Source organism: Platichthys flesus, chromosome 19 (genome assembly GCF_949316205.1).
Source record: "Platichthys flesus chromosome 19, fPlaFle2.1, whole genome shotgun sequence".
NCBI lineage: Eukaryota > Metazoa > Chordata > Actinopteri > Pleuronectiformes > Pleuronectidae > Platichthys > Platichthys flesus.
In genome coordinates, this window is record NC_084963.1 from 11,783,382 (window position 1) to 11,808,750 (window position 25,369).

Genomic DNA, 25,369 nt, shown 5'->3' on the forward strand with positions numbered 1-25,369 from the left:
CCCCTCTCTCTTTCTCTCCTTTCTCTTTCTCTATCATGACCGGCATGGATGGACTTTACCTCTCCCTTCCCTTTTCATCAATATATAACCCCACCTCTCTGTGCTCCCTCCCTGCACCACCACCACCCTCCCTTCTGTTTGGAGCGCCCCATCGTTCTCTTTCCTTGTGTACTTTTATCTGTGTATGAGACAAAGATAGATGAGCTGAACAAAGACACATTTTTATAAAAAAGAAAATTAACAAGGAGGGATTGAAGGAGGAAAACAATGCTGCGTCGGGAGGGTTGGATGGAAACAATATAAGCTGTACATTAGAAAAAAAACTCGCTGTTTCCTGCATGTGTTATCATCTGGTGTGCACTCAAGCAGTTGCAGTTTATTTAGAACCACACATTTTTGTGTATATACATATTGTAGGTACACCCTGTTACAGATGTGTCAGACTCGCCCTGTTTTCCCCACCCTTGACTCTCGATCCGCTGTAATTCTTTTAATTGCCTGACTGCTGTTGCCGTGTGTGTGTGCGTGTGTGCGTGTGTGGCCTGTGGCACTGTACTCAGTGGTCACTGTGTCAGTGTACTGGTTTTGACTGGTAGTGATGGCCTTTAACTTAAATGTTGTGGTCGTATCCCTGCCTTGCTGCTGCCTCAGACCTGACTCAAATAGGAGAGAAAATCCCTTCAGTTCCTTTGGTTGGTGGTTGATTGAGCTTGTCTCGCCCGCAGGGCTGAGCTGTCAGTGTTTAATCAAGTTCAATCAAACATGAATAAAAAAAAAAGAAAAAGGAAAGATCATTGATGGATTTAAATTACTATTTGAGCATGGCCTGTGTAATAATGCTGTGTCATGGTGACTTATTATCCTCACTCTTCTCCTGTTTCTTTTTTTCAGCCTGGATGGGAAGAGAGAGTTCACGCAGACGGACGCACTTTCTACATTGACCACAGTAAGACAATTTTGTGTTGAGCTTGTTTTTGGTCTTGTGCAAAGCCCTTATCCACCTGATTCACTATTGTTCTGTATGATATAACGGCGGTATGCATACTCTCATCTTAACAGATGGATTTCACCATTCCAGCAACATATTTTCACTATTAATTTAAGCTGTTGATTATTTATTTTACTAATCATTTATATCGTAAAAGCAACAGCACCTACTTTTAAGGCTCAACCCAGTGACCACAACATATAAAGTGGATGTCCAGCCAGAGTCATGATTAAAACAAAGAGTTTGTTTATGAAAAAGAAAAAGAATAACGTTAAAGTTAAATTAATCTGGGAAAGTGGAGGCCTGGCCAAAAAGTACATAAAAATTAAGAGGTTTAGACCAACCACGCAATGGGCTGTCGGATCAAGATACCTCCCCCCGTCTACCTAAGTAACGATATCTAGATAAAACAAAAACCGAGGACTACCTGACCCTCCCCAACTTAAAAAAGAAAACAAACCATTAACATTGCCACAATGACACAGGCTGCTGGCACGACAGAGAGTGAGCGCCTCTCAAGCTTCCCTTAAATCCTCCTCCACGTATCATGCTCATCACTGAGTGGAGAAAGTGTGAGGAAAGGACACGGGGGGGGGGGGGCGTGCGGCGTGTAACAATGCCTCAAATGTTTGTTTTTGTTTTGTTCAACCAGATACCAAGAACACGCAGTGGGAGGACCCTCGCCTGCAGAGTCCAGCTATCACAGGACCTGTGAGTAGTTTCCTCCTGCTAGTTCAGAGTCTCTGTCACAACAGTGTCGCTACATGGAAAAAACAACCCCTCCCCTTAACACTGTAACTCTATCTGTCATGCGCTATCATCAGCCTCAGTGCGTCTTTGAGAAAAATCACTTTGTCACTGTGGTTGTCACTTAACATGCCAGCACCTTCTTGTTAATCTGTGTACCACTGCAGATACTGTTCTCCCTCGCTCCCAACCTCCCTCCCCCCTGTCACTCCCTATGTAGTCCAGTCCAGTGTTCCTCCATCAGAAGCTGATCCCTAATGAGTATATTGATGTTATTTGACTTATATCACTCCTTGACTGTTGTGGGTTTTTTGTTGGCTGTGCAGGCTGTTCCCTACTCCAGAGAGTTCAAGCAGAAATACGACTACTTCAGGAAGAAACTGAAGAAACCTGTAAGAACTGCTTTTTAAAATGCACGTCTTCACATGTTTGTGTTTATCGATTCTTTTTGAGGAGCTTTACTACAATAATACCAGGGCAAATCGAAATCTTATAATAAAGGTGATTATTATTTATCTTTAAGTATATCAATAACATGTTTAAATGAATTGGGTAATAACAGTAAGGAGCTAAAACACAGAATTGTTTACCTTAAATTTGTGTTTGAGATTTAAGCCACAACCTGCACCCTGGGAGAGAAATCAGTCTTTAAATCAAAAAAGAAAGTCTTTAAACCTAATCCAGGAGTTACATTTTATAAAAATCTATTGGTTCTCTTTGTATAAAGGTCATGTACTTACTTACACACATTCAAATGTCTTTCTATTTCATTTGTATTCAACACTTGGTGTATTTGCATTAAAGGGATTTATGTGGGTCACTTGTTCTAGGCGGATATCCCCAACCGATTCGAGATGAAACTGCACAGGAACAACATCTTCGAGGAGTCGTACCGTCGCATCATGTCCCTGAAGAGGCCAGATGTTCTGAAGGCCCGGCTGTGGATCGAGTTCGAGTCGGAGAAAGGGTTGGACTACGGCGGCGTGGCCAGGGAGTGGTTCTTCCTGTTATCTAAGGAGATGTTCAATCCATACTACGGCCTGTTTGAATACTCTGCCACGTAAGTCTGCTTTTGATTGAGGAAATGTTTGAGCCAATATACAGGAAATGGCACAGGACATAGTGTGAAGCAAAGCTTTTTGCGGTGATGGAAAAATTCTTCTCTTTTTATTCCCACTAAGGTGGAGTAAGGTGTAGAAAGTGTTATATTGTTCCCCTACAAGATTTAAAGTTTCCTTCCACTTTGATTAACCTTTCCTGTCATTCATAAAGCCGTCCTGGAACAATGTTTCCCACATACAGTGGTGTTGTGTGGTCTGCTCCTTTTTTGTTCACTCCAGTAGATGATTGTTGTCTTATTATTCTTATACAATAATAATAGCGGAGCAATCGAAAAGAATACTTAAAAACAAACACCTTTTCCATTAAAGTTTGCTAGACTAAATAAAAAAGAGATGGATTTAAATGTCGAAGAATTGAATAAATAACAACAGTGCTCTTATTCCTAACTGCAAATTAGTAACTTTATTATGCTCCTGCAGTTGAATCAAATGCAGATGCTTGGCAACTACAAGCATATTTTTTTTTCTCAATTTGTGGTGATATTCCAAAGTTGTTTTCCCATATACGATAATAGGAGGCTCCAAACTGTGGCAGTGAGTTTGTGAATCAAAAAGTTCAAGCTTTCCCTCAGCTGAAAGCAGCAATGGATCAACATTAATAAAGATAAAAATAAATCACCAGAATTTGCAGGAGAAAAGGCAAACTCATTAGGAGGTTGGGTGTCCAGTGACATGGTACAAATCACTGTGGATATCAAGTACTTGTGAAATATCATGAGGAACTCAACTCCAGATTAAATATTTGAGGTAGTTAATCTTAGTTTCTTTCATAGTTTATAGATGCAAATGAGATTTCATTTCAGTGGAGATCTTATATTTATTCACATTTTTAAGGTTTCTATAACCATATGGACAGATAGCAATACACATGTTAGTAGCCTACAGCATCAATAACTAACCTGAAAATGGTTTTCCTCTTATATATCTTTCCAGGGACAACTACACTCTTCAAATTAATCCCAACTCTGGCTTGTGCAACGAGGATCATCTCTCCTACTTCAAGTTTATAGGACGTGTGGCAGGAATGGCTGTGTTTCATGGAAAACTGCTAGATGGTAAACTGCTTGATATTTGATCCTGTCTCTTTTCTTATTATGTTATCATATGTTCAGGTTCCTCAGGTTTGAGGATTCTAACTCATCTTTTTTATTGATGTTTTTGAGTTTTTATCGTTTCTCCACACATACCATTACAGCGGTGTGTTGCCTTCTTGTTTCCCAGGTTTTTTCATCCGACCATTTTACAAGATGATGCTGGGAAAACAGATCTCTCTTAAAGACATGGAGTCTGTGGTAAGATGTCATTGTTACTAGAGAATATATTCAATGAACATACCTTTTAATTAAGTTATTCCACATTCATGAATCCCTACAATCTCTCAATGAGAAACGATTAAAAAGTGTTTTTCTGTAATTGATGATTATCTGCCCTGCAGGACAGTGAATACTACAACTCTCTAAAGTGGATTCTGGAGAATGATCCCACTGAGCTCGACCTGAGGTTTTGTATTGATGAAGACAACTTTGGACAGGTGAGCCAACCGAAAATCTGACTTTCCAAATCAAAGTTAAAATTCCCAGAATCATTTTACTTTTAGTAAAGTTATAAAGTTGATATCTATATTTTCTTCGTGCTTTTGTCTTTTACAGACTTACCAGGTCGACCTGAAGCCCAGCGGCTCAGACATGGTGGTCACCAATGACAACAAAAAGGAATATATAGAGTGAGAACGAAAATTAAAAAATGTTCTACCTTGAATTTCATTCTGTTTTTTATGAATAGCTGCAGACATTAAACATGATATTCAAACAGGAAAATCATTTTAAAGTTTTTCATTAACATCTCCTAATCTTGTCTCCACCAGCCTGGTCATCCAGTGGAGGTTTGTCAATCGGGTCCAGAAGCAGATGAACGCTTTCCTCGAGGTATTTTTGTGCATTAACACTTTGACCGTAAGGGGGCAGTGTGAGCACAGACTTTCTGTATTCATTCTCTGCATTTAAACCTACAGCAACAAATATCCTCTCAACCAACTGTTAACTTGAATATTTTGTCTTTTTGACTTGTTATTTATTTAGCTTGAATTGTATGACAATATAATTCATTTGTTGTAATTTTTTTTTTGTTTAATTTCCAGGGATTCACTGAGCTCATCATAATAGATCTTATCAAGATCTTTGATGAAAACGAACTGGAGGTATGGATACCTGGCTAGCAGAGTTTAAATGATTAGTCCATTAGTCGATCAACTGTTGATTGATTGATTGTTTCAGGTTTTTTTTGCTCAAACTTCTCAGATTTAAATATGTGGTGGGTTGCTTTATTTTTCGTGACTGTAAACAGGATGTTTTGGTTTTAGACTGTTGGTCAAATAAACCTCATTTAAAGATAGTACCTTAGACCACGGGGTGATAAAAATGGGAAACTGAGATAAATATTTTGTCTGCTTTATTTTCAAAAACCTTTTTTTAATAAAATTATTTGCACAACCATTTAACCATAGTTTTAAAAAAAATTTGAAAAAACAATTAGTTGAAGTTGCAATGTTCATAAAGCATTTTACTGGAATAAGCATTCTTCTGAGAAGAGCAATGACTGGATGTAAATGTTTTGTTTCCCTCTTCATCCTCTTACGTCTGTGTAGCTGCTCATGTGTGGTCTAGGTGATGTCGACGTAAACGACTGGAGACAACACACTGTTTACAAGAATGGATACTGTCCCAACCATCCTGTTATACAGTGGTTCTGGAAGGTATGTGCATTAAAAATACACACACACACACGCTACAATACATGGTATAAAAACAAACAGGCACTGTCTAAAACATCAGCCTAGGTATCAGTCAAGGATGCTGATCTTTCACAATAAAAGTTGGTCCCAGTCATTTCCCCTCCAGTCGACCTCGCTTTGGAAGATCAAAGTCTGTTTGGACGAACAGACTTGTTTGCTCTGATGAAAGAGCCTCATGTAGTTTATCATCTGCGCCTCAACACACACACACACACGCACGCACAAGCCATAATTTGTGCATGGAAATACCTCTACACACGCACATAGACAACAGTGCCATGATATTTGATTAAGTCAACCAGAACAGTGCACAAACAAGGTTTCATTGCAAAATCCTTCTTGCTTTAAGTGATTTCATCACCTAACCCTAACCCTAACCCTTATTTTCTGTAATAAATACATTTTAGCTTTTCCAAAGTGGAAAAGAAAAACATGGAAAAACGCTGAGCCCGAGATATTTAAATTGTCTTGATTATCAGGTTGTTCTGTTGATGGATGCTGAGAAGAGAATCCGGCTTCTCCAATTCGTGACGGGAACATCTCGAGTACCAATGAACGGCTTTGCCGAGCTTTATGGTAGGTTACGTTCAAGTTTCCTGTGTTTCATACTTGTACCAAGTAGTGTATCAGTATCTGCTACAATTTTATGTAACAGTGATGCAAAAATGATGAGTCAGCATTGCTGCAGTTCCTAGTACTGAGTCCCTATCATTGTGCACATACCGATACTGGAGATATGTGTCATGTCAAGCGGATGAATATTGGTTTGTATAACGACTAATAACATCAGATTATGTGACTGCTAAACTGTTACACAAACTTTTATAAATATACTATGCGTTTGGCTCAAAACCTGTATTAATTATTTTCATACAAAATACTTTAAGCAGATAAAAACTAAAATCTAATTTGGTTTGACCCCTTAAATATCACAGAGGCCACAACATGTGCTGCAGGACTCTTTGTTCTTGTCGTCACTGAAGATACTAATGTTCTTTCTGACTCTGGTTGTATTTTCATAAAGTGTGGTGTGGTCTGATGTACTTTAGAATTATGCATGAAGCTATAAATAATTAAATGTCAAAATATATAAGAATAAAGTTAATTTTAGCCAAATGTTTTCCTTTGTCCTCTTTCTGTTTGCAGTTTATTATTCAGAGGTGACGTTTGTGCTCTAATGAAAGGGTTTCTGCATCATCTCAACATTGTTGTAATTATAATTTCTCACTGCCAGGTTCTAATGGTCCTCAGCTGTTCACCATTGAGCAGTGGGGAACACCAGAGAAGTTGCCAAGAGCTCACACATGGTATGTAACTACTACACACACACACACACACACACACACACACACACACACGAACACGAGAGAGAGTTAAAACAACTGTTGTACAAGTTAAAAGCCATCCCAGTAGCTTTCCATCATTGGTTTCTTAAAATGTTAGCATGCAAGTCTTAGCTGTATTCTATTTCTAGTGATGATTAGCAGTCTGAATATTACATATAGAATATTATATTATTATTATTGTAGTTTAGAACTAAAACTAAGATTGTGACAGGAAAGCTTGACTAAATATGCTAAATATATATACTAAAATATAGACACTTATTCAAACTTTCTGTATGCATTGTAAATATATATTTTGACAAGGACATCTGCTATTATTTAAATAACGTGCATGTGGAGAGCCATGTGTAGAGTAGATTTATTTAGAAACAGAATACCAACTGTTAACTTCAGTCAAATTCATCAATCAACTGTTTTCCATCTCAGTTTCAACCGCTTGGATCTGCCAACCTACGAGTCCTTTGAGGACCTGAGAGAGAAACTCCTCATGGCCGTGGAAAACGCGCAGGGCTTCGAGGGAGTCGACTAAACCTGACTGAATTAAAACTACCATCAATATGTCTAAGAAATTAAAACAAGACAAAAAGCCACAGGGATGTCAAACCAGCTGCTGGAGCAGTTCTGTGCAAGCATGTTGAACTGTAACGCCCGACTGTGAGCCACCAACACAGCACAGCGGTTTGAGACTGTACAGCAACTTGTCGAGCCAATATGCCTACATCTTTATATCTTTTCAGTGTGGGTTGGTCATTCCGTAACGGTGCTGGGGGGGTGGGGGGGGGTGGGGGGGGTGAGAGCGGGAGCATCTCACTGTGGAATGCTGAAACCTGTTGTCATCGGCAAGGTGTGAGCGACGAATGACGAGACCCAGCCTCTGATCCGCCATGTCCTTCCCCTCTGCCCTCATTCTGTGAAAATCTACAGTGCTGGAAAACACTAATGCATTTCAATAGCTCCTTTACATACACTATAGCACAGTATCCGAGCAGCCTCCACCGGGCGGCTCCTAGCATGGCCGTAATCTGGCTCCTACATGCACTATTTCTCTAAGAAACTGCAATGGCACTATGATCACTACTCTTTGTCAAATCCTTAGACCAACACCAGACTAACCTTAGGAATGCTAGCCAATCACATTTCAGGAAATCTGCCCCACCCCCTCTCCGTAGAGCCGCGTTTAAGTTGTGGGATCAGAAATCGCCGCTGCAGCCTTTTTGTAGAATAATGTTATTTTTTCTTTTCTTTTTTTTCTTCTTTTAAACCACTGCTAAGGATTCCTGAGTGGCGGATGACATAATCCTCGAAGTTTAACAGTTTTTGTCATTATCTTTTTAAAAAAAATTAATTGTTATAATTCTTACAGGAAAAATACTCTCACCGTATTTGTACTGATGAACAATGTTGTTTACGATTTTGAGAATTCTATATGACATGGTGTGAAGTGTAAATCCGGCTCGTCTGGGGAATGATTAAATCCATATCACTTGTTACGGTGATTGCAAATGTCTTGAATACAATGGTTTTTAATTGTAGTGCTATGAAAGCAGCATGAAACTGTATCTTGTGTTTGCTTGGACTACATCGTAATTTGAAAGTGTAATCGGTCGGGGGGGAGGGGGGGGGGGGGACTAAAACCGGGGGCTTAGTTTCTCTGAGTTGTCATGATTATATCAATATTCTCATGCCTGTTGCTGTTCATAATGCTGTAAATTGTTCTTGGAGGGAAAAAAAACGTTCTAAGTTCTTTTCATGATATATAAATATATGTATGTATTACCTTTAACAGAAGTATTACTGATCAACAACTCTAAAATGAAGCTGCGTGTGAGCGCGGGTGTCTGAGAGAAAAGCTGTGATTGCCACTGAATATAAATGCAGCACGTTTCTTACAAAGAAAAAACAATGTTTTTTTTTCTTTTTTATGTTTTTGTTCTTCTCTCCTTTTTCTAACACCATTGAACCTAAAGGGCACTTTAAAGATCACTCTGAGGTCATGTCGCCTGCCGTGTGTCTCGTCATTAACTTGAATGTGATTCTTTTTTGTTTTTCATTCAGAGCACGTACCTGGTGCAATATTAATAGTCTTTAAATCTGGGATGCTGCTAGGGTCTGAAAAAAATTGTCGGGAGTGAAGAGGAAAACTTCACGTCCTTCCGTATTTTCTAATTTATCTCTTCTTCTTTTTCCTCGACCTTTCCCCCGTTTGTGTTTCCTCCCTCCTGCCTGTGACCCCACCATTCTTCCACCATTTTTTTTTATAAATGACACAAAATATCACTTTTGATGAAGATTCCACCACTTTCTGCAAGTCTATGTGGTTCATTTAACTTCAGTCAAATAAAAATGAAAAATATCTGAAGGTTGTCTGAGTTACTGGAGACTGAACTTTTTGTTTCACTCATATGAGAAGTTAGTCAATTATAAGAAACAAAAAGAGAACTAGATTAGTAGTAAGTTTGTAAGCATATTCGTTTTTTGTCATCGATTTCATGTATTTTATATTGGACTTTTTTTCGTTCTCATTTTAGTGATCATTAAATTTCACATTAAAATATATTAATATTTAAAAATAATAGCTATTGCTCCATTGCTAGTTTTTTCACAATTGAAGCCAGTTGATTAAATTAACTTAACTTATTTATTTGAGTACAACTTTGGGTTAGGTAGACTTACACTTGACTTTTCTACATCAGTTAGTTTATGCTTTATCACCACTTAGTTTTTTGGGAAATATTAATCAGTTTTACACCAAACATGAACACCTTGTACGTTTTTATATATTTATACATATAAACCTCATAAGTATATACAATAATTAATGAATGTGGCTCCATGATAACATATAGGATTTCTGATAGAAAGTCAATAGCATTATTTAAATAATATAAATTACTATTATTCAGTATAGATGTTTATTATCATTATTTACTTGAATTGTAGAGCACTTTTCAACACAAAATACAAAGTTCGGCACAAGAAGAAAACGTGGTTAAAATACAGAAATAATACATTAATAATAATAGAGATAAAAACCAAATAGCCTGGCACCACATTATGAAACACTATTATATAAACGGTCCGTTTCGGTGTAGTGGATACTCTATTGGCATTAATGTTATATTTGCCTGTTTTCGTTTGTCGTCACAAAGACTTTACCTAATCTGCCTCTTATTGCCACAACTGCCTTTTGTGCCATCACATGGTGCTGTCAGGATTTCTGGTCATTTCCGACTTAAAAGTTACAGAAATGGCGGAATAACCCTTTAGGTGTTCGTATGGCTTTATATCAGAACATATTTTTATTTAATTTCTACAATATTTCTTTCACAGGACGTCACAAATATTTACAAAAAGGCTGTTCCCCCACACTCTGCTGCTGCTGCTGAGGTTATTTGTTTTCTTTCATTCAAATTATAGATGGATTCCTGTCGACCAGCCAATCACAGCTCAACGTCACCTACACATCTAGTGATCACCTTTTAGAGAAAAAGTCTTATAAAAAATGTTTTTAACTGGGTTAACAACTCCGGACACTTTCTTTTTTTGTCGGTCTTTGTGGGTCTGTGTGTGTATTTGCACATATTGTGGTGAAGGGACCTCAGTTCATTCACACAGGCAATCTACGAGTTATCAGCTCCAAGGACGAGCAAATAAAAGCCACCCTGCCAGCCCGGGGACATTTTATCAAGACCTCCTATCCTCCATCTGGTCACAAACAAGCCAGCAGCCAACTCTGCTTTAGATCCACCTTCTAAAACATTCCACTGCCTGAAAAAAAAAAGAAGAAATGTCAAAGTGCAACTGTCGTTTCATCTGCATGATGTGGACTAAAATCTTCCGTATTATTAGAAAGAATCAAAGTAAAAACCCATTGCTTTGGTCTCAGAAAAAGACGATGGTGCTCTAGTGAAGGTGAGGCCCCACAAGGTCTCTCACAGGCGTCTGTGCTACGTCAGCGCTCTGACCTTAAAGAGACCCTAACGGACGCTGGACTAAAGAAAAAGATTCAGTTACGTATTGAAAATGAATGAAATAATATTTTCAACTGGAACGTTCTTCATGTGCTAAATCTCATCTGGACAAAACTTTAAGATCCCTGACAAATAAATGAAACACCCATCTCCATCTATGTTAAAGAAAGGCAAAAAGTAAATCCTGGATCTACCCTCTGACCTGGATCAACACCGCAATGAGTTATTCCCTGACTCATACCAAATCCTTCCACTACGTTTTGTGGTAATCTGTAGGGAAGGTTTTAGCTTCTTGCTTAAAATCAAACAAACAAACAGATAGAGGTGAAAACTTAACCTCCTCATTAGTGGAGGTAACTATAAATGTTCCAAAAACTGTTAATCCCACAGCCATAAGGAGCCTTAACTCTTTGCAACAATCATGAACATTGAATACTTTGCACTGCTAAGCTATAAGATATTTTGCAGTCCATATACTGTCAGCTATGTTTGTGAATAAGAAATATCTCCTTTTGATTGCAGTGAAAATAGTGCAGTAGTTTCTATTTTAGACTCTGGAGCATTAAAAGTCCTGTAACTTATTTTTTATTTTATATTATTGAACATAGTGTCCAAATAAAGAAGGCTGTACATAAACTATATTATCACACTGCAGCACAGTTATTCACAATCTTCAGTCATAGTCAGGCTCTAAATACAGTTTATGATAGTATACTGTTCTTTTGCAGCAGAGTTTAATGTAAAGCAACACGTGTGATGGATCCTAGGGTTTCGGAAGGTGAAAACTGAGAGGTGTGACACCAAACGACCTCCAGTTAAAGTGATGTTATTCACAATGTGCCCTTTAGGTGACAGCTTTTATTATGAAACTTAACCACGGGAACATGGACCCACTTATAGATAATCTATAGAGTTCCTGCACATCGAACACATACTACAAATGAACAATGTGTTTTCAACATAGTGAGTTTTTCTTTCATATATTTTGCTTTCAGATAAATTCAGTGAGGACTTGTAAAAGATGTGACTTAAGTTTTTTCCACCATTCCTCTGCCAGGATCACCGTCAGTTCAAAGTGATTACGTTTACGTTCAGCAATATTCAGGCTATTGACCTCATTCTGAATAAGACCTTATTTAAATGTTGACGTATGTATAAATGCTAATATAATATGATGATATAAAATAATATGCCATTGGTATTCATATTTTACAGATCATAGTCTGAGATTCACTGTGAATGCAGTACATCTTGATGTGGCAAAATGCTGTGACAACTCCCATAGGACTTTAAAATCCCACAAAGCAAAAATAGTTTTGACCCAGATTTGGGTCACACTGTCATCCGGCCCTCATCTAATGAGGAATGATGGCACATCGGGTCATATTAACCATTTACCACATGGGCCAATCAAGGTTCACATCCAGATTTCACTTAGGAAGGCCCACATTTGATTTGGGATATTTGAGTCACATTTGCTATTTAGGCTCACATCCACCACATCTTGTGCAGGCCACAAGAAGGCTTAAGGTACTGAATCATTGGCTGAAGTGGCCCACATCTGTTTGCTGTCTTGGAATTGGAGTAATACTAAGATTATGATCGTATTCAAGTTAGTGTCTTATTCTGACTATTGCCTTAATCTGTGTAATATCAGAATATTGGCGTCAGTGAAACTTTGGTATGAAGGCCCTGATGTGGCCTCACAATTTTTTCGGTCCCCCCTCCCTTCCTCCTCCTTCACCTCCTCACCCTCTCTATCTCTACCTCTGGTCAGGGTCGATCAATACTTCCCCCGTAGCTTATCACGAATGTGGAACTGGCTGTTTGTCCAAACCCTGCTCTGTCTACATAAAGACATGGGACGGGGACGCCACCAAACACAAACTGCAGCTGTGGGCGGACTACTGGACTTTTACACCGTTTGGCACGCAGAGGCCCGGGAGACCGAGACACGACTTGTTTTAGTGCGAGAGGGAAGGAGCAGAGAAAAGAGAGGAGCTGGGAGAAGCAGGAGGCCACCTGATGGGTTTGAGTGACCGAACATTTGAAAGACGATCCACTTTAGAAACTCAAGGTAAGTCAGTTGTTGCCATGCAATTGGTCTGTATCTACCAGAAATGTTCGTCACGTACACTTTTATTTAAAAAGTTTATGATTTCATGTCAGATGACAAATTTAAAGCTAGAAAACTGAGACTCTTTTTCCATTTTCTGAAATATAATGAACTTAAAACCATGATTTAATATAGATAGTATTGAAGTTATTATGACATATGGTCTTATCAAGCTTTATTCAATTATTTTACACTAATTTCAGATTGTTTGTTAAGTTGGAAAAAAGGGGGAATCACACAGATGTCTTCATATTGCTTCCCCACGCATATGCACACAGCTGCACTCATCCACACCAAGATAACACTTGATTATTTACTTGGCATATTTGTTTTTCACGATTCTTCTGTGTTCTCATGTGCTTTTTCCATTTTTGTTCAATTTGCCGTATTAAAAATATAAAGGTCCACATGGCTAAATAACTCATGGATCACAACCTATACGTGTCATTTCACCTAGTTTGCACACAAGTCATTTTTTGTACTTTCATCGGCTTCATTGCTCTGTACTGAATCCCCTCATCAACTAACCTTTACCTCTCATTTCACCAGGTTGTCCCGGGAACAAGCCTCTGCTGCGTCTCCACGGCAAATGTTCTCCTCCAGAGCTGTGGAGTGTGACAATGGTGTTTGTGTCCTGTGTATCAAACGCCATTCTCACACTATATAGCTACAGTGTGAAAAGGACCTCAGTTTGTTTCCCCGTATCCTGTGCAAACTTTCATCCGTGTTGCTTTTGTAGATTTCAAACAGCCTCCAAATCGGCGAAGCATGTCAACGTGTCCACACGTGTCGTATGGTGGCTGTAGCGTGGGACACGTTGCACCGAGATGGAAATAGACAGTGTGTTGATGGGCCGTGCGTCTGAATGTGACCCACTTTATCTTTTAGTGTCTTTGGTGCTAATTTGCCGCTGGACACCTTCATTTATAAACACAGATTGGACAACTGCAGATGTCCCATTTATTTTCATGCTTCATGACATTTCACTCGCTGTCCTGGTTCTAGCTTTTACGACATGTAAACAAGTCATAGAATTTTAACAGTTTTCATTTTGTATTTTCCTTATTGCCCAATTGTAATAATTAAAATTGTTTTACTAAACAGTTTTTTGTTTTGTTTGTCTTTTGCAATAGTGCAAATTTTTGCTCGTCCGCAATTAAACGCGGCCTTGTGTAAACGTTCTATAAACTCCTTAACCTCGGCCCAGTGCAGACACTCAGTCCAAGTCATGTTACAACACTCCCCCTACCCTATGAACCTGCACGCCACTGGTCCCATTATAGAAAAAGTGAAATTAAGAAACCACAAAGCATTTTCAACCAGCAACCTGTCTTTTAATGACAAAGATCCACAGTTCGCTTCACACACTGGTCACATAGCCACAGCCTGAGAGCCATGTCAACAATTTGGTGGCAGGGATTTAAAAAGGCAACTCTGACATTATAGGACAGGAGAGGCTTATTGTATAGAGGCAGTCAGAGACGTTGGTTTAAAAGCCGGGACGCTATATTGAGATTACACCGTCGATTTGGCTGCGGCCGTCAAGTTACAGTGTGGTTTGATAATTGATTATTGGTTTTAGTTTTTCACACCTGAGCTGAACCAGAGCTGTGTGGATCCACGAAGTAATGCCAGAAATCAATCCAACAAACAGAACTGATAGTAAAATGACAAATTAATAAATCTGTTTAAGAATCTGTTTTTCTTTTGTAGTGCTTTTTTCACAGTACATATATGACATTATTGTGAATTACTCAATGAAGCACTGTTATAATCATGCCACATTAAACTGAAAATACAGAACGTTCATCCTAACCCAAGCACAAAAAAGACCCGCTTATACCATAAGTCATCTCCAAATAACATACTGTGTTTTTAATCCTGTGTATTTACCATACAACCTACTTCAAAGATATTCCCCCAAAGCAATGAATTAAAAAGCTCATTAATTTAATGAACTAATGGTTTGAAAACATCATCCAAGTAGAAAAACAAGAAAACAACGCATCGACCTGTAAAGAAAAAATCATCACACATCATCAATGCAGCGAAGTAAGATGCCACAGTTCGTCACTGTAGATAAACTGCCCCTTCTGTCGCTTTCAAGTGTTTGTCACAGTTTTCCCAGAACTTGTGAAATTTGTTATAACAACAGCGCATCAACATTCATACAAACTCTTCATTGAAATAAAAATATATATTTCATATACATCTCAAATGCTCAATATGAGATGAAATAATCTCATATATGACCAGTCATCTCCAATAACCAAAACTCTTAGACCAAAGAGTTCCCCTCTGGTTACGACTTCCCCTTCACTGTGGGCCCAAACGTTTTCTTCTTGGGCGCGGCAGGGGGTTGGGGTTTGGGTTTCGGAGCATACGCTGGCTTTTTGGCTTTAGGCTGCAGGGATTTGAGGCCCAGGATCTCGCAGTACGTGTTGCACTGGTGCAAAGCCTTGAACTGGTCGATGAAGGAGGTGGAGCAGTTTCCTTTAAAGCCCTTGTATCTGAAAATAAATAAATAAAAACATCAGCTTCCAAGACTGAATTATTGTTATTTCGCTCAGAGCTACCCTGGTTCTCAAAGGACATACTCACACTTTCTTACAGGTGGCTATGCCCACATCCGTGAGCCTCATGCCGACACCTGAAAACAAAAAAAATCGGATTAATATCTAAGATCCTACATTATAATTTGCAGATGGAACCATTTTTCAACGTGTTTATTTTGCATTTCCTAACTGTCTTCATCCTCCCAACCTTGCATGTCAGTAACCAGCAGGTTGCCGTCGGTGTTGTTGTAGACCCAGTGCTGGAAAGCGCAGCATTTCTGTCCGGCCTCCGAGTCACACCTCATCAGGTTGATCTCTTTGCCGTCCTTGACTGAATACTTGACGAAGTCGCCGATCAGCTCCTCCTCCAGCGTGGCATAGGGGATGTTGTTGGATGGACGGTGAACCAGGTAGATGGGGATGATCCTGGTGGGAGCGTGAAACAAAGTAGAGTGAGCTAAAAGAGAGAGTTGTGTCGTACACCGAGTTTACAGTTCTACAGACATCACTCACTCTGGGACTTCGCCGAAGGCTTCAACAGACTGAGCTGCAGCAGTGTACGCCTTGATGTACTCTCTTGCTGTGTTCTGGACCCGACACTCCTGCAGAGCAGAGAAAACACATTACATTTAAATTGAAATTACATTACACTTAATGTAATTTATCAGAGTGTCAATGCACATGATGAAAATATTAGTATATATTGCAATTGAGTACATTTTATGATATTTTTTATAAAATATCTTAATATTTCCTTTCCTCTGAGTTTACATTCTTATAGAAAGATTGTAAGATGATAAATAATTAATCAGATAAAAATGAATTGTGGATATAAAAGAACAGTGCATCAGTGATTTTAGTTTACAATTTTTATTTTACCAAATAATTGGATAATTCTTACTTTTTGCTAACAGCAAATCATATTCTCATGCTTTTCAAATTAATAAGTAATTATATTTTACTTTTGTTTAACTATTTTGCTCTCAACACATTATTTTGATGCAGAAATAAAACGCACGGTTCCATGTAAAGTGACACATCGTATCAAAAGTGCTAAAAAAACTCTATATAACTTATTTAGAGCATTGTGATTATACTCAGGTACAATGAAATGTATAAAAGTGTCGAAATATAATCATATATAATATAAAGAATAAGACATATTTACTGTGATGTTCTTACTTCCACAGCCAAGGTGAAGTTCTTCTCAATGAGCTCGTCGTTGTTCTGGATCCCGTAGCTGATGGCGTTGTGAACCTTGAGCACACAAGAGTGTCCCGGCAACAGAAGAGGCTTCTGACCCGTCCGCAGCTTGGTCCGGAAAGCCCGCCGGTGCATTCCCTCCCCAAAGTGGACCTTCTCAGTGAGGATGCTGACGGGATGGTTGTCCCCAAAGGATTGGTCAGATAGGAAATCCTCCTTGAACATTAGTCTGCAACAGTGGGCATCCTCCTCTTCGCTCCCCACCTCTACAGGAGCAGCTGGGGAAAAAGACAAAACTTCATACTCTTGGACAAAATTGTAGAGAATCCATTAAATTCTTTGTTCTGGAATCACAACTCACATGAGGCTGTCTTTGGGGATGGAGGAATGACTATCTCACAGAGCACTGTGAAGAAATGCAGGGTTTCATGTCTCTTCAAAATAAGTTTAACACACATTAAATGCTTATTCTTATTGCTTGCAATCACATTTTTACCTTCGTATGTTAGCAGGTAGTCCAGAGTGACCAATCCGTGCAAGCTGCTGAGCCGACACTGGTACTTGCCCAAGTCTTTTTGGGAAGCGTTGGAGATGGTGAGTGACACTCTGCTCTCATCCCCTGCACTTCAGAGAGTGGTGTGGTGTCACAGTACGAATAAATCCACAGAGATCTCAACAAAACCAAGAGCCTGATATACTTTGACATTTAATCTTAAAATGTGTCAGCTTGAAGTATTGAAAACTTAAATGGTGGTAATGACGATCAGGTCCTTCTACGTAAGGCTAGTGGGGATAGAGACAATAAAGGCTGTGGCCCGTCATAGTTTCACTGAGACTAAATCCAATTAGTTATCAAAGATAATCTGGTTATTAAGACAGTAACTGACTGTTGTAGGTTCAGCTGTTCTGTGAAACAACATTTTGAAAATCATCTTTTATGAAACCTACAGTACCTTCTCTTGATCTCAGCAAGGACGGCGCCCTCTCTGCTCCAGGTGACAGTGTAGTCGGAGAAGACGGCTGAAAACTGACACCACAGGCACAGACTCTGTGGGTCCCCGCTCACTGACACTGTCTGGATGGGCTGCACCACCTTGGGCTCTGCAGACATATGAGGCGCGGAATGTTTGTTTTTATGCCATAATACTCTTGTGTTGGAAATGTGTCTTAGCATGCAAAAGAAAATGTATAAATCTCTCACCTTCCTTAGGAGTGATATTCTGTTTGACCACTTCACTGTATGCCTTTTTACGAGTTGTGTCAGAATCAGCCTTTGGTTCCTCTGCCTTTGCTTTGTTATAAAAATCTGGCTTTGGTAGTTTAGACTCCAAAGCACTAACTATCTTCCCAAACTTATCCTCTGACAGGCGTCGTCTTTTAATAACATCATCTTTAAGAGGGCTGATGAACTTCTTGGGCTGATGGTCTTTATTCTCTGCAAGATGTGGAGGTCGTTCAACCTGGGAAGCTTTAGCCTGCAGCTGCTGGGACTTTTTCTCAGCGCCAACTGAATGACCACTGCCCTTAGGAGCTTTCTCCACTTTATTACCCAGCTTGGCCTCGAACATATCAATCCTTCCTTTTGCAGTCTTTGGTTTGGCTCCATTATCTTCGTCAACCGGTGACTCTCCTACGTTCTTCGGAGCTGCTACGCTCTGAACGGTTTTCTTTTTCTTTTTGCCGTGTGGTTTGCTCGGAGCCTTCTCGGCTGCCGCTGCCGCTGCCGCTTCAGTCCCCAATTTAGCCTGACTGTCCTCAAGTCCAGGTGGAGCGTTCTCACTAATATGTTTTTCCACAGTAAGAGGATGAGTTTCTTGCTGTTTGTTGGTCTGCAGGGCGGAAACGTGATGAGATAAACTCTCCTGCTTGTTGGATGCCTGTGCACCATGATGGTGACCTGCTGGTTTGTCCTTTTTGGAGCGTGTTTTGCCCTCCGAGGTGTGCTTGTGAGATTTGTGAGGCATCCTCTCAGCTGTTTTCTGGTGCAGCTCAGGCTTCTCAGATGGTACGGCCGTGGCGACAATCTTTATAGGCCTTGAAACAAATGGGTCATTTAAGTCCAAGGTGATGACTGCGACACAGTTTTTCTCTGAGATGACGAAGTGATCTGCAGGTTCAACAGCCAAGTATGAGAGTTCTCTACTGAGGTCATCAATCTCCTCAATTATTGTCCTTCTCTTTGTGAAAAAAAACTCAGAAGTGTTGCAGGGTTGTAAGTCCAGTTGTCCCTCTGGTGAAGACTTCTCAGCAAAGTTTATTGTATGCTTTTCTTTATGTATCAGCTCCTCATAACCTTCAGAGGACAGTTTGCCAGTATTCCCATGTAAGGTTTGCCAGAGAACACAGGGTTGGACGTGATCACAACTCAGGTCTCTGTTGTTGAGAAAACTTTGGGCACAAATTTGATCTCCTTCAAAACTGCTGCCTTTATGACGTAGGAGGGAGGAGCCGCTACTGAGGGGAGCTAAGGGCATAATAAACTTGGGACTCCCCCCCTGTTTCGCCACCTGACATGTTCTGTCAAGGTCCGGTGAAGTATCAAGCGTCACGTGTGTGTGAACATGCAGGCCAGGTTGTGTGTCCACACCTGGCACATGTAAGTTGGTCAGAGATCGTGTGGTGAGGAAGTTAGAGTCTGCTCCTCCTCTCTCGACCTTGGATCGCCCACAGATCTTTTCAGCGTACTGCTCGACCAGCGAATGCGGTTGGGAGATACTGCTTTCATGTGTCACTTCATACAGTCCATCTTCTGAGGGCTGAACATCAAAATGAGTCAAAAATGATACAAATGTTAGACGATTGTATATTTCATTGACATTTCTTAGAAATAATTTCATAATATAGGTCTGTCAAACTTCACTGAGACTGTATTATGATAAAAATGTAATAGAATTGTACTATCATAGATTCTACATTTTCAGACTTTAATTTGCATTTTTTTCTATATCACATACCTTTCTTTAGAGCCACAAAACTGATGTTTAGGAAAAACAATGTTTCTATATCCAATCCCAGAGTCCATATGTCTTGCATGCAAATGAACCCTACAGTGGCACTATTATAGACAGGAGCTCCAGCTCTATCCTGCGCACCTAAGCCTATCAAAAGCAGTCTCCCAGGCCTGTGGACCTGTCAGCGCCCCGGTCGTGGGTTTTTAAAGGAGATGCGGTTGGAATGGGTGTGTTCAAGTGGTGTGTAGAGAAAGAGGGAGAGAGGGAGCAAGGGTGGGTCAAGTTTCAGCCATCAGCTGTGGCGTCCTCTTACCACTCCACCCCGTGACACGCCACGGATGCATGCTATTATCATTGAACTCTCTCGGCTATATTTAGATGCCATTTCTGTCCATCTGAAGTTTTCCTCTCAGGCACTTGTTTCCTTCAGCTCCCACAGCTGTCTGTCTTTGAGATGGGAGCCAAGGGACTTATCCAATAAAACAGAATCATGCCGGGGCGGTAGGCCTCGGGCAAAAACAGAGAGGCTCCAATTCAGAGCAAGGCGAGAACCCACGTGAGTCTCATGCATGGTGAAATACATAGAAATCTCTGTGTGGACCTGCTGACTGGCCATCAAAGCTTTAGGTATGACAACACTGACAAGGGCAGGAGTGGGAATGTCTGAACCATCTGGCGACGTATGTTTCCAGAGCACATGACTGATTTATCTGCTTGCATGTACGACTGCTGTGAAGGGGATCGCTGTTATTCTCTCTATCGTAAAGGGTGAGCCCTCAGGCATAGTGTCTCTGCAAAATGCGTGTGAAACATCCACTCATCTTTCATGCTTTTCACAAACAGAGCTCAAACGTTCCCCTGTCAAACACAAACGGATGATGAATTAATACATTATGTCCTCTTACCTCTTTAATTGCATCTGCCCCCTCCAAATCTGTCTCCTCTGTTATATTCAGTATGACTGGATTTTCATTGCCGATGGAAAGTTCTGTCTCCAAGGAGTTGACACATCTGCCAGACTGAGAGAGATCCAAATGAGTGGAGGAAGCAGATCCAAGGATCAGTGGGACTGCGGTCATGTCTATGGCCAGCATGGCACTGGATGTACCCGTGGATGAGTGAAAAGAAAGATAATGTTCAGTTTGGATGCCCTGGATTTCTTCTGTCTCCTCTGCTCCTTGTGTAACTGCAGTAAAATCACACAAAGACTCAGCGCTCTTGGAGCCCACCCTGTCTTGGAGCTCCGTTCCTGCAGCTTCGGAGAGACAACCCTGTCCAAAAAGGATGGAGCTCTCTGGGGAGTTTTGTGCCTCTAGAAGCTGATCCTGGATGCCCATGTTAGACTGGAATTGTGCTGATGCCTCTGTGTCCAAATCAGCATTTACCTCTGCTAGCGCCTGTGTCAAAGCCTGTATCTCAGCCCCTATCTCTGTGAAGGCAGTTGTGATGTCGTCTGGTGAAGCTGTGATGATACCAGTCCAGTCTGAGAGTGCAGTCGCCCAGCTATCCACTGAGGACCACCTCTTGACCGGTGGCCCCCAGCCTCTGGTGTCCTCACTGGACCAGCCAATTACCTCGCTGCCTTCGAGGTTGTAATCCGACTCTTGTGTCTCTCCAGGGAGAAAAGAGAAGTCACCAGTGACTGTGAGTCCCTGTTGAATCACAGAATGACTCTTCCTGTCCACAACATCTTCTGTGTCCTCACCTGCCAGATACTGACATGCGTCCAGCCACAGCTCAACAGGGCTACCGCTCCGTCGTGCCTCAGGGGTTAAATCAGTGACCCCTGCAGTCCATCGCCTCACATCATTTACTGACATGAAGCTTGCCTTGCAATCATCCGCAGCAGGTGTTCTAAGCCCTGCGTGATGACCAACGTCTGACTCATAATCCATGATAGCTTGTTCCTCAGTAGAGCTCAGCATATCTGCTGAATCACACACATTACTTGTTCCTTTTTCTTCTATTTGTGATGATGCCTCGAAATCGGGACATAAAATCTCATGGGGATTTACATTGGGGTCCAGGACAAAGTCTTGTGTCTCACTCTCAAAGATATAAAGGTTTGACACAGGCGCTACAGCTGCGTCACCTTCTGAACTGTGGGAGTGAGGCGATGATGAACTCAATAGAAAAGCGTCTTGAATGTGTTCACAGCTGAAGCTGAGCCTGGTGAGGGGCTCAGAGGCAGTCAGCTCCCTCAAACCCTCTGAAACTTTTGACCTGACCCCAAAACCATCAGGTGTAGTGTCATCTTGAATAAGAGGAAAGGCGAGGGATGAGTCCTGTTCAATGCAAAACTCTGAGAAAGTTTCAGGGGGTGAATTAAGGTTGTGACGCTGGTGAGGTAAGAGAGGCAAAGCAGTTTCTGATGAGCCAAAACAGCCCTGAACCCTGAGGACATCACCCGCTGGGACAGGCTCTGAGCGAAGCGATAAACAATCTGAGACATTGTAGCTACATGGTGAACGTTTCAAACAGTCTGAGTCAGTGCTTTTCTCATGAGGGAGGCATGTATAGACATTTGTCAAAGCCTCTGAGGAATTGTCTGCTGGGTCTGAGAGCTTAGGTGCAGCCTCCGTTCCTGTCTCGCCTGCAGACAGCGTTTTTACAGCAGGGCTGTGTAAAAGAGAGATGGAGTCCAAAGCCCTCGTCTGGCTGTCTGGGAGTGACACATCCATCAGGACTTCTAGCTGAAATTGCTCAAGGGAATATTCAGCAGCAAGACTGTGGCGGTCAAACAGCAACTTTAGTCAGAATTTTGGGACGAAGTTCTCCGTGCCGCGACAGATCTTTTTTTGAGGGTGACATTTCCTCCCCTTAGGGTGCAGCTGGATCCTTGAATTTTTAATGTCAGCACCTGCAAAGTAAAGTCATAACCAGAAAATCTTAATATTTCATAAAATGTAGTAAAGCCACTGTCAAAAGCCTCTAAACTGAGTCTTGTGTGTTTATTTATTTTATTTTGTAACTATTTGAAGCCAGGCCCATTATCTCCCTCTAGCTGTCAATTTGTGAGACATGATTATCTTAGTTGCGGATGCAGATTCCCCTGTGAATGATGTCGCCTGCATTTTAGGAGCTTTAAAAGGCCACTTGACAAACCTTATCAACAGGAAACCTCCTGGTTGTTGTTACTTTGAGGCTGATAAAGACACCTGTGTGTGTGTGTGTGTGTGTGTGTGTGTGTGTGTGTGTGTGTGTGTGTGTGTATTGTCCAGGTATTACTCATGATGTGGAGACCTAGATATTTTTTCACCGTCACATTATGGGGACATAGTTGTGGGGACAAAAGTCTTAAAGTATAAATCATTAAATGTAATGTCCTCTGAAGTCATGGAAACATGACTCGTGTGTGTGTGTGGGTGTGCTCTTTTACAGCTGTCTTTGTGAGGACCAGTTTGGGTGTACAACTTACGGAGTGAGGACATTTTGGGAAAGTGAGGACATTTTGTCTGGTCCTCACTTTGCGAACCCCTTTAATGGAGTATTTTGGGGTTAAGACTTGGTTTAAGGGTTAGAATTAGGTTTAATTTAAATTAAGTTTCTTAAATCTCTAGGTTTGTCCTTTAGATTACTGTTGTAACTATACTGGCCAAGGCCCGACCGTTCCATTATGAAAGCACATTTAAATAAGACAAAATGTAAATAGATTATCCTGCACAAAATTGCACACACTGCCTACAAGTATCAGTTTTGTTTTCATCAAGATCCATGAATTACTCTTTGAGAGATCAAGTGTTGTATAACACTGATAACTAACAACCAAACAAACACAGACGAAAAAATAACCTCCTTATTGGTGGAGGAAATCCATTAGTAATTTGAGTTGACCATCAGAATATAACCTTCTTCAAAGCACTAAAACGATATATAACCTGTGTTTGTCTTACTCGCTACATGCAGCATGACATACGTGCAGATGCGTGATGAGAAGTGTTGAAGGGAGGAGGCTCCGAAACACGCAGCCTGATACACAAGATTGCAGGACCAGGAGCTGGTGGCACAGACACTGGAAAAATACCAGTACTTCTTCACCCATGACCTGCATTAGTCACATTCCTGTGGCACTGAAGGACACCTAGCTGAGCCCTTGAGTCTAAAATGTTTACTATGGAGCACAGAGTCACACTTGGTGAATCTATTGACAAACACACGTTGGATTTTATCAGAGTCTGATAAAATGCTAAATTAAAAGATCTATTATTGAATGCTTTTAAAAAGATGTAAATAAAAAAATGTATTCCATCGATGACGATCACATACAGTTGACTGACTCCATATTTACATTTGCTTGTGACCTACAGATTGTCCATGTGACTTCCATTTCTAAGTTTTGAATTGAAATCAATTGTTTATTAGTGCACTAAATCATACCGTACTGAAATTACGATAAACAATAAAGCTGTCAGCACATGTGTGGCTGACAGCAAGAAAGTGTACTTCGATTTCATCTCAAGTGTCAGTTTCAAAATAGATCCATCCTCAGTCACACACCACCCCCGTCCCACCAGCAAGAGCCTGCATCTTGTAAAGCGTCTGTATGCAAATTTTTTGCCTTAAAGACGTGAGCTAAACAAGCTTCTGAGTACATTTTAACACAATTTATCAAGGAGCACCACTGGCTGAATCTAAATACGAGACTTTATCGACAAAGAGACGTTATAAAATAAGCAGGGAGGTGATTTAATTCCGATGCTTGGCAAAGTGTATGATGCGGCACGGCAAAAAGTGTGTGTCAGCCTGTCAGCAGTGTAACTGGCAGTGTCTATTCCCCAAAGAGAACCCCAAATACAAAACCTTTAACAAGTTTGGTCGCAGTGGAATCACACAACATTGAAGGATTATCATTACTTGTGTCTTTAAAAGAGTCATCAAGCTCGTGAAGGGGTATTTCCAGCCATGCAAGTCGTACGTACCCTTTTCATAGCCATGAAGTTGAGGAGATAGACCTATGATGTTGGACTTCAGCGGGAGTTCAGGAGGAGCCGTCCGTCTCGGGGTGTGAGTCTATTTTTAACTGTTGTCCCCCGCAAGTACAAAGTCGGAAACCTGATATTGCGGGCATGTGCCGATCTTGAATATTTAACACTGGATATCTATATTTACAGGCCTTTTTGGTGATGGCCTGATTTACGCAATGACTCTGCTGTAGATATGATAAGAGTGGATGGGGCTTATTTGACTGTTGAGAATAAGGATTGAAGAATAAGAATATGGGCAAAGACTGCAACCAAGTTTATTTTTCCCATACATTAGTACATTTTGTATACAGGGAAGAAATTTGTGAATTTTCACTCGTATGATGACATTGTCCAGTAGATTCATTATTTCATTTTAATGCCACGGTTATAAGTCTATACCCTGCTGTATATTGTAGATTAAGTTATCCTGTGTTTCCCTCTTTCAAACTTTATTGCGATTATAATTTTTTTATTTAAAATACAAATGTAACACAGTCACATTCCTGCGGCAACACCTCAAACTGCAATGGCAAAGCAACATTGCAACCGTATGAGGCCTAAACTGTTATTTTAAAAAGTATTAATTGTGAATTTATTCACCTTGAAATTACCTTGC

General features: G+C 40.5%; 2 protein-coding genes and 1 long non-coding RNA gene across 10 annotated transcripts in view; 2 read left to right on the forward strand and 1 right to left on the reverse strand.

Annotated features, from left to right (window-relative positions):
* Positions 1–9,352, forward strand: part of nedd4l (NEDD4 like E3 ubiquitin protein ligase) — a 41,812-nt gene extending 32,460 nt beyond the window's left edge. For all 6 annotated transcript variants that reach the window (XM_062413571.1, XM_062413572.1, XM_062413568.1 and 3 more), the window contains 14 exons: positions 892–946; positions 1,641–1,699; positions 2,062–2,127; positions 2,566–2,795; positions 3,790–3,911; positions 4,078–4,148; positions 4,292–4,387; positions 4,506–4,579; positions 4,721–4,781; positions 4,994–5,053; positions 5,501–5,608; positions 6,127–6,223; positions 6,882–6,954; positions 7,420–9,352. In XM_062413571.1, coding sequence (XP_062269555.1) covers positions 892–946; positions 1,641–1,699; positions 2,062–2,127; positions 2,566–2,795; positions 3,790–3,911; positions 4,078–4,148; positions 4,292–4,387; positions 4,506–4,579; positions 4,721–4,781; positions 4,994–5,053; positions 5,501–5,608; positions 6,127–6,223; positions 6,882–6,954; positions 7,420–7,522 — 1,275 coding nt within the window. In that variant the 3' untranslated portion in view covers positions 7,523–9,352. The remainder of the gene's footprint in view (positions 1–891; positions 947–1,640; positions 1,700–2,061; positions 2,128–2,565; positions 2,796–3,789; positions 3,912–4,077; positions 4,149–4,291; positions 4,388–4,505; positions 4,580–4,720; positions 4,782–4,993; positions 5,054–5,500; positions 5,609–6,126; positions 6,224–6,881; positions 6,955–7,419) is intronic.
* Positions 9,353–12,479: 3,127 nt separating this feature from the next.
* LOC133975104 (uncharacterized) lies at positions 12,480–14,183 on the forward strand. Of its 2 annotated transcripts, XR_009924734.1 has the most exons (3): positions 12,480–12,494; positions 12,742–13,041; positions 13,630–14,183. It is a non-coding gene; the product is annotated as an uncharacterized LOC133975104 (long non-coding RNA). The 2 variants fall into 2 exon arrangements; XR_009924733.1 differs by lacking the exon at positions 12,480–12,494 and having other exon boundaries at positions 12,506–13,041.
* A 207-nt stretch (positions 14,184–14,390) lies between these two features.
* alpk2 (alpha-kinase 2) lies at positions 14,391–22,665 on the reverse strand. 2 transcript variants are annotated; one of them, XM_062412985.1, is made up of 10 exons: positions 20,695–22,663; positions 18,040–19,594; positions 17,792–17,939; positions 17,335–17,462; positions 17,200–17,244; positions 16,818–17,116; positions 16,149–16,237; positions 15,844–16,061; positions 15,682–15,730; positions 14,391–15,590 (listed from the first exon to the last, which is right to left on the reverse strand). In XM_062412985.1, the coding sequence occupies exons 1-10, from the start codon at positions 22,468–22,470 to the stop codon at positions 15,383–15,385; spliced, it is 4,515 nt and encodes a 1,504-aa protein (XP_062268969.1). In that variant the 5' UTR covers positions 22,471–22,663; the 3' UTR covers positions 14,391–15,382. The 2 variants fall into 2 exon arrangements, with proteins under 2 accessions (XP_062268969.1, XP_062268970.1); XM_062412986.1 differs by lacking the exons at positions 14,391–15,590; positions 15,682–15,730 and having other exon boundaries at positions 15,852–16,061; positions 16,804–17,116; positions 20,695–22,665.
* Between the last annotated feature and the right edge of the window lie 2,704 nt (positions 22,666–25,369).